We start from the raw sequence: 13676 nt of genomic DNA, 5'->3' as shown, positions 1-13676 counted from the left end.
AAATCATTTCCAATGAAGAAAAACAGAATCCCAGACATTTCCTTCTTACAATGAAATATCAACTAAGTAAGAAAAGGAAAAAAAAAAAAACAAACATAAACACCAACATTTTTCTCAAACCCTTTATTTCCAGACAGTCTTTTTACATTTTAGAGCTACTGGAAATAATACTGTCAGAACTCTCACTTATTCATGAGCTAAACTGACACCAGCACCAGTTTCCTGAAGAGGTTAACTAATGTTAGTATGTACCACTAAATATGAATCCTGTTACTTGGGTAAGTGTAGCCAGTTATGAAGGGATTAATCTTTTCTGAAGAACATCAGGATGAAAATATGGCAGTGGTTACTGTGGAAGTACTATTTCTGCTCTTCAGCATATTATTTCTTCTATTTATTTTATCCATTTTTCCACAAATCTTAAGATATCTACTATGCTCATGACAAGTTTTAAAGCAGCATTTCACCCCATCAAAACTACACTAGACAAATAACATATCACTAATCATGACAGCGTCAACACCTACTTAAATGCAGCTCCTACAAACGGTAACAGCTTATACCCTGAACACTTTCCTATCTCTCAGGACAAGTAGATATGTATAAACCGGTACACAAAAAAAAAAAAAAAAAGGCAGCTGAAGAGAACAGGAAGGATAGGAGAAGACAATGTCACAGTAGTATATTTTCCTAAGAAAAAGGTGGATGCTAGATTTTCAATCCTGCTAATACTAAACATGTACAAAATTATTTTGTTCATATGCTCCATTTGTGTAGTACAGAAGACATAACCATACAGCTTTCTCCAACTAACTTGCAAGCCCATTATTTAGGAGGTTTTTTATTTATTAATTTTTAAATTTAGAGCAAACATACTTTTAACAGACCAGTGAAGACAATGTTATTTCACAGAATACAGATATGATGCTGAAGGATATGAAACAAGTAGAAAATATGACCCAAAAAAGCCTACTCTGCTACTCATCCTATCAGGGTCGTCTTCATCATAGAACAACATGCAGGCTTTTCAAAGACTAATTATTTTACGTATTTTGTACATTTTATTTTTTCCAACTCAGATTGAAATTTTTCGTGTCCTTCCTGACAACCTGTGTCTTCCATATTGTCTTGTGAAATGGCTGCAACCATTTCCATTCTTATCTAATCTACTTCCCTATTTAGCAAAGAACCTGTTCACAAATTACACAGCTTAGAGAAAGAAAAGCAGTACTCATTTCTAAAACAAGAACTACCTCATCGAAAAATTTAAGGGATCAGCCAGGAACAAAAAACAAAATCAAAAGCCACTCTGCTAAAAGCATCCCAAAGTACCTGTTACACCTAATTATATTTGTTTACCTTCTGAAGCTATTAATGCCTGCAGAATCTGATTATTCTATACAGTGAGCAACTTATTACAGAAAAGTTAAGGCTTGCCCATGGGATTGATTCAAGACTACTTCAAATATAAGCAACATACTGAGCTTTATGTAGTGAAGAAAGCACAGGACAGTAGCATGAACCTGAACATGGAAGTGAACAGGCCTTAGAAGTGACCTGAGGACAGCAACAGTTGCAGAACACTGTGCAGAGGTGCAGTTTATTTCCTTGAGAAAAGAAGGGAAGAATTTGCATGTATTCTCCAATGAAACAGCTAGCAACCCTTGAAAGTCACCACGGGAATGCATCCCACTCATGCTACAAAGTGTTGCAATACAGCATTCCTTGCTGCAATAATCATCCCTGTATCTATTCTCACATGTTCCACATCAGTTGTTTTCCTGAATAAATGTACTTGAACTGAAGCTTCTTCAACTTTTACATTAACATTTTGTTTTCTCCATTCAACAAAATTTTTGCTGTAACAGGTAGCCTGAAATCCAATTCCCTTTCCTGCCCAAACCCAGGAAACAGAACAACTTTCCAAACGGGGGCAAGACAGAGGAGTCTGGCTGAGCTGCATCTCAGCGCTGCAGTAGGGGTCGAGGCGAGCAGATAGGCTTCCTCCTGCTTGCAGTTGTCTGGAGAAATTATCAAGTACATTCCCATGCAAGATCTTTTTCAAGGTCTCTTACAGTTGTGCTTTACTATACTTATTTAACAAAGTAATTTGGGTGTTCTTCAGTCCTATGTAGAGTTAAAATTCAAGTATCATCACTTTTTGAAATTAAATTAAAACATCACCTTCTCCCTCCAACAATCTTATGCATTCATTCAAAGTTTTTACTTATGCAATTTTATTATGTCATCATATGTCAGGAAGCTATTTTTCCACATTACCAACACTATTATTAGTCAAATTCTGATTTCTAGACAACATTTCACTTTCACATATTTAGTAACAAAGAAGTAAAGTGTAAGCAGAACTAAGGCAAACATTGTCCTTATCTGATACTGGTTTTGCTAATCATTGTCCTGGAGGATAGTAAATAGATTAGAAACATAAATTCAGCTTCACAATTAAAGTTTTAGAACAAACATATATTGTCCAAATCAGCAGAAGAATCTTGAACAGATCACAAACATAAGCAAAGCTGCATTTATATTAATTTTTTAAACTAATTAAATAGCTCTGTATTGCAGTTCTTGTTAGGGAAATTAATCAAAACTATGAAACTCAGAAGTACTCATTGGAATGATAACACTGAGATTATCTCATTCAAATATGGAGGGGATTAGACTATAATTCTACTCGAAATTAACTATTCTACTCAATGTGGAATACATTGTTCACTTTTTGCATAAATTTTCTACTTTAAGTTTTGGGCAGGCAAAACTGTCAAAAAATAGAGGAAAGTTTCCATAAAAGGTTTTACCTCATTCTTCTGAGTTAGTATTGTTACAGAAGTCTGATTTTTTTTTCTCCTAAGCATGCTAAATCATATCACATCATCTAACAGTGAGAGACAAAGTCTAGCCAAGTACAATGTTTAAAAGACCATGCCGAAAATCCAGTCTAAAATCCAATCTAGAATGTATAGACAAAAAAAATACATGTTTGAAACTCTCCTGTTTGGTACAGGAAGGGATGCTCACAAAAACCCACCCCAACCTGACACACTAGGTACATAAAGTTTTATGTTCTCATTGATTAAATGTGCTAATTGATAGATGCAGTTATAGAAAATGACAATGAACTTAAAATTCTACTACAGTGGACATTTTGGATCATTTGGGTTTTTTTTCCCTACATTTCTATAAGATTGCTTATAAATAAAGCTAGATGAGCTGAATTAATACTACAAAAGGTGTTTCCCAGTCATTCATGTTAACTTGGCAAAATGAAAACAGTCATTATCTTCTACTGACATTTTTGATTGAAAAGTGATTCCTTTTCTCTGATTTAGCTTTTTCTATTCTGGGTGTTTGTAGTTTTCTAGTTGTTCTGTATGAGTGCTGAATAACTTGTGAGAGTGTAAATACTGTTTAGATTTGAAGTGTGTTAACTAATGTTAAACCACATCAAAATGTCAAATTTGAGGTCTTTCTAAGAAATGTTTACGCTAAGAAGCATACTCTATGTAGAAAAATTCTAATAACATTCGGCACTACTTAGAAATTAGAATTTCATTTTTGCAATGTTTGCATTATTTATTTCTCATTTGCAGATATAAGTAATTATTTCACAGTGCTATGCTCCTAGATCTCCCATATCATTTTAGTGAGGATTTGCAAGCGTATATAAAAGGGCTTGTGCCTGTCCTAAAAGGGTTACCTGAACATACATTTTCTTAGTTGATGGAATTTGTCTGAAAACATCACTGGCAAAATACATTTTGTGACTGAGTACAATTTCTACAGAATTTTTTGCAAGAGTATCTCTCTGATGGAAATTGAGTCAGTTAGCTAAATAGTTAGCTCAAGTGGCAGCCCTAGGAAACATCTATTTCTAACTTGGCTAAGTTAAGTTATTTAGTATTAAAAAGCACCACAAAAAGCTTTACCAGATAAACTGAAGGGCCAGTTAATTTCAAGGAACTAGGAATGAATAGCCAGGGGCAAGAATTTCTTAAACTGGCTTCTTAAATTGAAGCCAGAACTGCACTAAGGCTGAAACCCTTCTGGTTTTGTGGTTGTTTTTTCAGTCATGAATTTTTCTATCCCCAGATATACATTACATCAACCTATAAAAATTAATATACATATTTTCCCTTTTAAAAAGAACAAATTCTATGTTGGTTGAACACCGTCTTTTTTTTTTTTTTAAAAAAAAAAAAAAGCTTGATTCCTAGTATGGTTATACATCTCTTCTGTGACCTGAGGTACATAATTCTCATCCCATATGTAATATGAAAATACTTTTTTGTTTTTTCATAATTCTGACTCATTTATTTAAATAAAATCTTGTCAGTGCAAGAACTGCATCCTACCAAGTAGCCACAGCATACCTATGAGAAAGACAAATACTATTCCAAACCTCTATATCTTTCTGTAATGCAAATTTTAACAATCATTGTTGCAGCTGTATACACTGTTCTTAATCACCTGTCTTTCTATATAGAAGATTTAGCTTTCAACTCTTAAACCTTAAAAGGTTGGGGAAACTTTCTCAACTGCCACCTCTCACTGTAAATTGTCGTATCACATATGAGAAATGCAGGAAGATACATAAGATTTTATATAAGAGTATGCTGGATGTAAAGCTTTACCTGCTTAACAACAGCCTATATTCTTGGACTTTTTTGTTATGCTAATTTGGTTTTGAGAGGCAGGCATTAGGAACAGTGCAAAGCTCACTATTTCTGACTTGATGATTGATTTCATTTTTTTGGTTAAGCGTGGTTTGTGATGGACTGCATGACTCCACTGTTAACAAGAAAACACAGTGACTGCCTCCAAGTACTCTCGTTCCAATTCCATTCAATGAAAAGAGGTTATCAAATTGCTAAGTAAAAATCACTGGTTCAACTGCTGAGGTCATTAACTTTCCAAAAATAAGCACATACATCTTTGATTATTTTACATCTAATAGCATTTGTATTTTGGGTTATTTTTGAATCATCACCAGTGCTGATTATTTTCCCTTTTGTAAAATTAAATACACAGTGGGTGCAACCTTACCAAGGGCCCAGCTTTACTCACCTCAACATATGAAATTGGAAATATTCCTATCTTGTCAGCCAGCATTCCTTCTGCCCAATTTTCATCCACGCGGCGAATTACAGTCAGAACATCATCCTGTGTGAACATGCAGCGATTATGTCTCCCAGCTCTAATTAAACTTCTAATTTAATTTCCCTCCATAACGCACAGGTAATCAGAGAAGACGTACATAGACAAGCACTACAGAGAAAGCATTCTGTAACAAACATGTCACTTTTGGGGTCGAAGTTGGTTCCAGCTGTTCCTTTTCCTATTTTGTCAGAGTTCAGCTAACTGTCCACAGCTAAACTCAGCCATCAGACTCTGTCCTTAGTGCCAGACTTCCTGCCACATTCAGTCCATGGTATTCATCAGCACCCCATTAAATCCTTGGTATTAATCAACAGAATTGCAATCTTTTTTCTTCTCAACTGACTCATTACCTAATCTTCCCTAGATGTTTGTTTTCTATTTAAGTACTTAAGAACACCGGTGATACAATGTCTTTCACACCTACATGGAGCATTTGGATTAGATAGGGTTTTGAGAATGTTACATTAAAAAAAGGATTTATGTGCACATTAAACATTGCTCTCGCTTATACTGAGATATGTAATTGTTTCATCTACAAGTTAAAATATTTGGAAACAAGTATGCTTACTCAAACAAGACTGGAGATTTAAACAAAAAACAGTTTGCCAACAAGTTAATCAAAATATGCAAGCTAATGCCAATCATCCTCAACAGTATTGCTGTTCTGTGTTGTAATAACCACTGTCTATGCACATGTTAATATCTTTCCTTTTTAGAATTTTAACCATCCTTTTCATTTTTAATAGGCAAGTGTAGAAAAGTGATTTGCTCATATTTGATTTTGCAACATTTTTGTGCAATTTGATAAAGAATCAGAAACTGAAAACAAAGGAACAGCTCTGATTCCTGTTAAAACTCTGTATCATTATGTGCCTTGCAAGACTGAAACTTAATTATAACAGCAATAACAAGAACAAAATTCATATTTCTTACTAATCACTATTAGTAATAATATAGAATGACAAATTTTAATAGTACTTTTCTGGTATCTAGATCCTAAAAACGTTGCTTACTAAATGCTAAGCTGAAAACAGTACCAACTTCAATTTAAAACGGGTGTTTCTTTAGAAGATGGAACACTTCTAATTCATAACATAGGTTATTTCTCATAATTAAGAGCATTACTACTGTAATTATGAAAAACTGCATTCTCAAAAATAAAACCTCAGAGAAATTATGTGTAATTTACGAAGAGAAGGCAGGCAAAACTAATCAACACAGGAGAAATACCTACAGAATTACTTGCCCTTTTCATATTTGTGCAGCTCCGTTTAAAAAAATGTAGACAAGACTACAGAAGAGCCTTATTATTTCTTATCCAAGTGAATAAAATTATTAAAAAAATAATAATTTTATTCTGTTTTTACCTTTGCAAATGGTAAACAGTCTTTATCTGCTTCCTTGTCTTTTACTTCAAAGTCATAAAGTGCTTTGCACTGAGGCGGAGGTTGAGGTAAAGGTTTAATAATCTGAACAAAATTGGTAGGAAAAAAGCCATGGATTCCATTGACTTCTCCATGATACCAATTTTCATCCACCTGTCGACGCAAAATGATGATGTCTCCTTTACTGAATTTAAGATCTCCAGGTTCTTTTCCCTCGTAGTTATACAATGCTTTGGCACACGGTAACTGAGGTACACCCTAAAGAAGAAAAAAATAACTAGCATTAGATGAGTATTAATAAATAGAATTTATATTACATTCTTTGGGACACTATGAATGAAACTGTATAAAAATGCAAAGTAAAGTTATGCACAACAAAATTACATTATTGCAACGATTCTACTGATTTTACTCAAATATGTAGGAAGAGCTTCAGTTCTACACAGTCTTCACATCTCCCTGAATTTTATTATGATTTTCAGTAATGCTACAATATTGCTAGGCACAAAAGAGGCAAAACCCCATAATAATTTAAAGCTCATATAGTACTTTACTAAGCTTAAATGTTTTTTAAAAAAACAAACAAACACAAAACAAACAAACTGTAAAGTATCCTGACCACTTTAAAGATGATAGAAAAACGCTGCAAGAAAATACAGCACTAGAATAACAAATCTGCTATAAGACCTTTAAGGCATGTTTTCTGCCTGACTTTCTTATTATTTTCCTCACTTTATCTATTTCATGCGCACAGAATGCTAAGCATGAAGAAGACATAAGGCAGGTGTTTTCCAGCTTGAAAAATAGATCTCGCTTTATTAAAGGTGAGATATTTCATCCTGGAATAAGCCTTTAAATTTAATTAGTTATTTAAAAACACAGCTAAAAAGAATTACTGGAAAAAAAAGTTCAAGGTGTGTATCCTTGAGTTTTCTTCACGTGATTCCTCCATAATATCTGAAAACTATAGGTCATTGGTGCTGCTTCTGAATGCATATCAGACGGATTACAATATAATACTGTATCATCCTCCTTTACATACACTGCAGGGTTCAGGGGTTTTTTAATTGCTCTGTCTATGTCTCCACATTTTGCAAGAGTGAGCCATAAAACTCTGCAACACTAGTACTAGGGCTACTGTCTTCAAAACTTTCTTTTTTCTCCAATTTGAAAACCTAGAGGGGAGCTCACTCCCTTAATAATGCAAACAGCAGTAACCTTCATTACTAAGACAGTCTTTCCGTAGCAAATACAGCATTTAGTCAACTAGAACATAATATTTCACATCTTTAATGCCCTTATGGAAAAGGCCCATTTCAATGAAATTCAATGTTGGTGATATTATTCACCACATCTACCCCATAGTAGGCCTCAAGTCTTCTACCAGCTCAGATTGTAAAGTGGAGTTGCATTTGCAATATCTCAAGAGGTACATACACAAAGGAAGGAAATTCTCAGAAGAGATTACCACTTTGAGTCTGTCTCATTCATCAGAAGACGGAGTGCTTGATAATTTATTTCACGTTTAACACTACAATTTTCAATATAATACAATTTGGACATCTTTATTAAACTGTACACAAAAATTAAACAGATTAATATTTAATGACTGGATAAATAATATCTTAAAGATTATCTTATTTAATAATTTTCTTTCTTTACCAAACAGTAAAAGGAAAACCATACGTATGTACAGATGAGTGTGATTTCCATATGAATACAGGAAAATCATAGTTCATTCTATTGCATCTGGGATGGGTACTAAAACTATCACATTAGCAGGATCCATGTAGTTGTTCACAGAAGATGGTGATCTTCAGACTGAAGCAAACAGTCTTTTTCTTCATGATCACACTTAATGCGCATCAGCGCAGAATATAAACACCACTAGCATACTCTGTACAAACCTGCACAGGAAAAAAGGCTAAGACATCAACTAAAGAATTTGTGGGGCCCAACCGACTGAGGGGGAAATTCATAGCCACAAGAGAAGAATTTAAAAATATCTATGTATTTTTTAGTCCTATGTGCTCTCTGCAGAGTTCAGTGCAGATGTAGTAAGCACAAGCGCAGAGAGAGAAGTGGTGGGAAGAGGGCAGGTTGGAAGCAAAACTAAACACACCTCTACACAAGACAGCAGACACTGCTTGCTTACCCATTTCCATTCCAATAACAAACAAATCAACCAGAAAATTACAGCCCTTCAGTGATAACAGGCCAAAGAATTACTTGGTAGGAAAAGGGCCCCAAGCAATTAGGACTACTACAAGACATACGTATCTCTCTTGTGCTGCATTCTCCCAGGAATTGCCCCACTGTCCTGTGAGAAAATTTTCTACATCCCTGTACTAAGGAAGATCTTTAAGATTAGCTGTGCGTATAAAATACAGTTGAGAAAAAAATATTTTTAAAAACAAACAAAACTAAAACAAACCCGGAGTGCCAGAGCAGCAGGTCATGTCGAAGTGATGTAACTCATGATCTGGTCATCATTTGTTAGAACTCGATATTGCATTTATGCAGTTTATCACAAAGTCTCCTATGAACAAACCTTCACTCAACCGTACAAACATCTGTTTATATTTTATAGGAAGTTCTTTTCCCAGTGTATACATCGAGTTTCTGCAAAGCTTGTTTCCCACGTTAAATAAAAATGGTTCCACTCCATAATTTCAAACAGAACTAAGTTCAACAAAACATGCACTTAGTTCTTAGTCAGACTGCCAGGGATTAAAGAGAAACAGTTAAATGACTCGGAAGAGAAGTAACATGAATTCCTTCTGTCCCAGGGGGAGGATGAAGTGAGGAGGAGCGGGTGCAATGGGGAGCACTGTTCTCAGGGGTACAGTATTGAGGGCCCTCGAGCACCATCTTCACATTCCTCCTCCTCTGAGCAACCTGGGAGCCATGGCTCACAGCTGGTGCCTTCTGGGCCTGTGGCAGCCCAGAGCAGCCTTGGACAGCTTCGGCCCCCCCTTCTGCCCCTCCGCCTGTTCACCAGGAGAGGCGGCCACGAAGATACGCCAAGCCGGAGTTTACATTTCACTCCATGTCTCTCACTTGGCTAAACATGAAAGGAAGGCTTTGGAAGAAAAACTTTGCAACCTACCCTTAGGTTTCCAGCTGCCATTGACCCTGCCAGCTCTTTGAGAAAGCAACAACCACCAAAAATAAAAAAAGCAGCAGACAAAAGCCATTTTAGGAAATTAAAAATATAAAACTCAGAAAGACTCCACACAAAATATGTTTCTTAGTATTATTTCCTCAGTCCTTATGCAAAACGCATACACAAAAATACTTGACCTTCTAATGCTACTGCTAATGTACAAACTCTTTAATTTTTAGCTAAGGGATGGATACGCATACATTTCACGTCAGATTCCTTTAAGGAAAATAAAATTAATGAGATACGATGACATCAAAACAAATACTTTAACAACAATATGAAAAAATGCATATGCATTCATATATATGAGTCTTTGGTTCCCGATTTCTTCTCCCAACCCAGATATTTTGTCTTAAAAACCTACAGAATTCACTTGAAATTGTCCTCTTTGGATCAATACTTTGTCTTCAGTCACCTTATTTCGAACTTTAGTCTTTATTTTTTTAGTGGACAATATGCAACTGTATGTATTTTCATGAGCTTAAGCCAAGAGAAACTTATGCCTGCACAGAAACATGAGATCTTATTTCCTTTTAAAAAGGAGTTTCTGTGGCAGAAGCCCAAATGTAAATATGCTTACACTGGCATAAAACAGTGTTCGTTGTATCACTTACTGCACTATGAGAATCAGCATAAGCTAAAGTAGCAAACATAGTAAATCCCCTCCAAAGGAAATGAATGTAAGATACTGGGTCATCTGCATCTCTGTTTCCTTCCAAGCCTCCCCAACCGCTGCACTGCTGGTCGTCACCTTTCCAAGAAAGCACGGCATTCCCTGTTCTCTGGCCACGAGACTGGGACATGGCCTGGGCTTCTCCGTGAACCAGCTGAATTTACCCGTTTGAGGTTCTCAGACACTGAGTGTCTTCAAGAGGCCAGGAAGTCGTAATTTTACAGAAGTACCATTTATGTTAGTAGTAGGACAGACAGAAGAGATTTCTGAAACTGTCTATGTGCACAACCAAAGGGTTATCAGCTTCCAAAAAAGCTGGCTTGCTCAAACACCTCAGTATCAGTTGTTATGCTTTCCTAAATAACTTCTGCCTTCCTTTATAGAAAAATCTAAAAACTGGAAGTTACTATCATTTTGATTCATGTTATAAGAGGATCTTTAATAATCATCAGTTGTTTGCAGTTTTCTGATGAAAGAAGAATTATTTTTCTTGAGTTATCTTTTTATTTTCTTTCCATGCAGTTCCTAAATGAAACCAACAGTCACATAAATAACCAGGACAAGATGAGAAACTATAAATCTCCAAATACACAGCACTTTAAGTACAGTAAGTCTAATGCTTTAGAGGTGCTTTTATCAGTCTGGGTTTTTTTTTCCCCCAAAGAACCAGTATTGTAAGACATACTTGGTTGCCAATAGAAGTTGCCTTTACATAATGAAAGGAGCTTGTTAATATGCTGCAGTCAATTTGTTTGCAAAGCAGATTTGGGTTGAGTGAGTTCTTTATATGTACACTCTCCAGCAGGTACAGGTATACCCAAGATTTTCTCTTGCGACTCCTAGTCATTCAATCCTTTTGAATGACAATATTGCTTCTTTTAATCTTCCAGTCCATTCTCTTTCATATTGCCTTTCTGAATCAAATCTTTCAAATGCATTATTACTTTGTTTTAACATGTATTTTTGCTTTCTTGCCTTCTTTGGCTTTTACCAAGCTGTCCAGTCCTACATGCAAGAACATCCCATTTTGCACCTAGTTTTTTCATGTCTCACTCATCTCGCTGGCTCCAATACCTGTTTTCAAGTCTTAATTTAAAACCATATGATCTGTGCTGCTCTGTTTCCTTTGTTTCAGTCTCCTTTGTTCTTTCTGTACCTGCTTTTAAATTTTCATGTATTTTGACACACAGATCTTATAAGAATATTTCATTAAGACCTTCTCATATTGCTTATATTAAAAGACGTGTTTCCTTCAGTAGGATTTCCTTCTAAAGGAAGGAAACATGCTCCCTATTTTAAGCTGTAGGTATACTGCTTTCACCCAAACAAACCAAATACTGTGTTTTGCAGAGCACACCAACCTAGAAGCAATAACATTTGAAACTAAGTCCCCCGGCTTTTTCAAATTCAAGAAAATTATGTCTTTGTAATCCAAAAAGAACATTAAAACCTGGCTCCCTGCATTTATTTCTCTTATCTAAGGAACAATACAAATGAGGTCAGATTTGCTCAAAGCACGGCTAACTCAAATGTTATTATTATGTATCTGACACTAAATTGTTAGTGGAATCAATTTTACACACTTCTACCATCAGAACTATCTTAAAAGACTGCAGAAGTCATCACTACAAATGAGATTATTTATAGTTAAAGTGCTTCTGAGGTTCCTGCTATCTGAATGATAAAAATATTTTTTCAGGAGGCTGTATTAACTTGCTGGTATGCTGTAATATCCATAAAAACAAACCTTTGGTATCATCCAATATGAAATACTACTGCTTTACTGAATACAGTGAAACGGTAAGTTTTATATGACAGTTCACTAGATTAAGAATGTGAGCAATGCTAATGTTGGCAACTATATTCATTTCTACTAGCTTCTAATGATATAGTTGCACTAAATCCCAGCACACAGAAATAACCAAACATTTGACTTAAAACAGTAAAAAAATGTTTTGAAATGCCATATGTAAATATGTGTAGTCCCATCTTGGTACAGTTTTTAATTTTAATAAAAGGAGGAGAAGTTTTGCATCAAGAGGAAACTAGCTAGCCAGGTTACCCTGATTAAAGAGATGAGACTTGAAATGCATCTGTGTGTAACTTAACCGTGACCTATGTAACAATAATCATTTTGAAGGAAGATTACTTCAGGAAAAAAATAGGATGCGAGATGAAAACCACAATCAAACCAACATATTTGCTATACTTTTGGAAAAGTTGAATAACTGCAATCAGTAAAAATGTTCGGTTCTTGATAGATGAACAAAGGACCTTTTATTTTTACAATTAATTGATTCAACTATCAAGTTAAAATTTATTTACTAGACCTACAAAGCTCCCCTGCTACTAGCTAACTATTAGAGAATATAGTGAATTTTCTCTCATGCTTATACATGATAACACCAGCACTAGTTCTAGATGTAATAATGTGCGACATACCAGCATACTCTTTATTAATTTTCAGCCATCTAACACAGGCTGAAATGCCAAGCACTCAGAGCCCTTTGCCTGATGCTTTTGAGGACTTTATCAGTTAACTTTGCTCTTGGTAACTTGCATAAGAACTTCACCACGCAGGCTCTATATTCTGTAACTGAAAGGTAACTCCTCTCCTCATGTAAACAATTTTTAGGTGTTCTTTTGAAACTATCAATGACCTACTTAAAGTAGCCAGTTTATGAAAGTCCTTTTTGTTTCCTCTGCCTTAACAGCTTTTAGAAGAAAACATTTTGGCATTTTTTTTAATTGTCTGATGACAAGAAATAAATATAAGGTTGTTTAATTGAAGTATGAGCAACTCTATCCCACAAAGTTGTTTTGAAATGAAAAGCTGGAATATAGGAGAATGAAAGGAATTTAAAAATGTTGCCTTAAGGCCTAAGTAATCAGACTAATAATATGGAAGGTTAGAAAGGGACATTTACAAAGCTTTTCAAAGGCACTGAGCCTAGTCCCTTTCTGTGCAATACCTGTGTTTTTGAAAACTTTTTTTCAAATGAAAAAATGAGTGTCTTCAAAATGCCTTTCCTTCCTTTGCCTATCCAAAATGCAAAGTTCTCAGCTACTTACTTTTCTGATGTTTGTTAAGTAAAAAAATTTTTGAACACTTTCCACTAAAAGTAAGCTCTCCAAATAACCAAACAAGTAAAAAATAATAAAAAGAAGAGAGGAGAAAATAATTATATCCTGCACACTGCATGTCCCAAAATATTTTACCTGTATCTACCTGACAGGTTAAAGATTGCTTTTTTTTTTTTCTTTTTTTTTTTTTTTT

The 13676-nt window shown here is 35.0% G+C and overlaps 1 protein-coding gene across 1 annotated transcript in view; it reads right to left on the bottom strand.

Annotated features, from left to right (window-relative positions):
- SH3RF1 (SH3 domain containing ring finger 1) overlaps positions 1–13676 on the bottom strand; it is an 83495-nt gene that overhangs the window by 26416 nt on the left and 43403 nt on the right. The window contains exons 2-3 of the mRNA XM_026847207.1: positions 6543–6818; positions 5083–5178 (exon numbers count right to left, since the gene is read on the bottom strand). Of these exons, the coding sequence (XP_026703008.1) occupies positions 5083–5178; positions 6543–6818 (372 nt within the window). The remainder of the gene's footprint in view (positions 1–5082; positions 5179–6542; positions 6819–13676) is intronic.

This window comes from Athene cunicularia, assembly GCF_003259725.1.
Source record: "Athene cunicularia isolate RWA chromosome 4 unlocalized genomic scaffold, athCun1 chr4_part1, whole genome shotgun sequence".
Classification (NCBI taxonomy): Eukaryota; Metazoa; Chordata; class Aves; order Strigiformes; family Strigidae; genus Athene; species Athene cunicularia.
The sequence above is the reverse complement of the archived record's forward strand: the minus strand, read 5'-3'. Positions and strand labels throughout refer to the sequence as shown.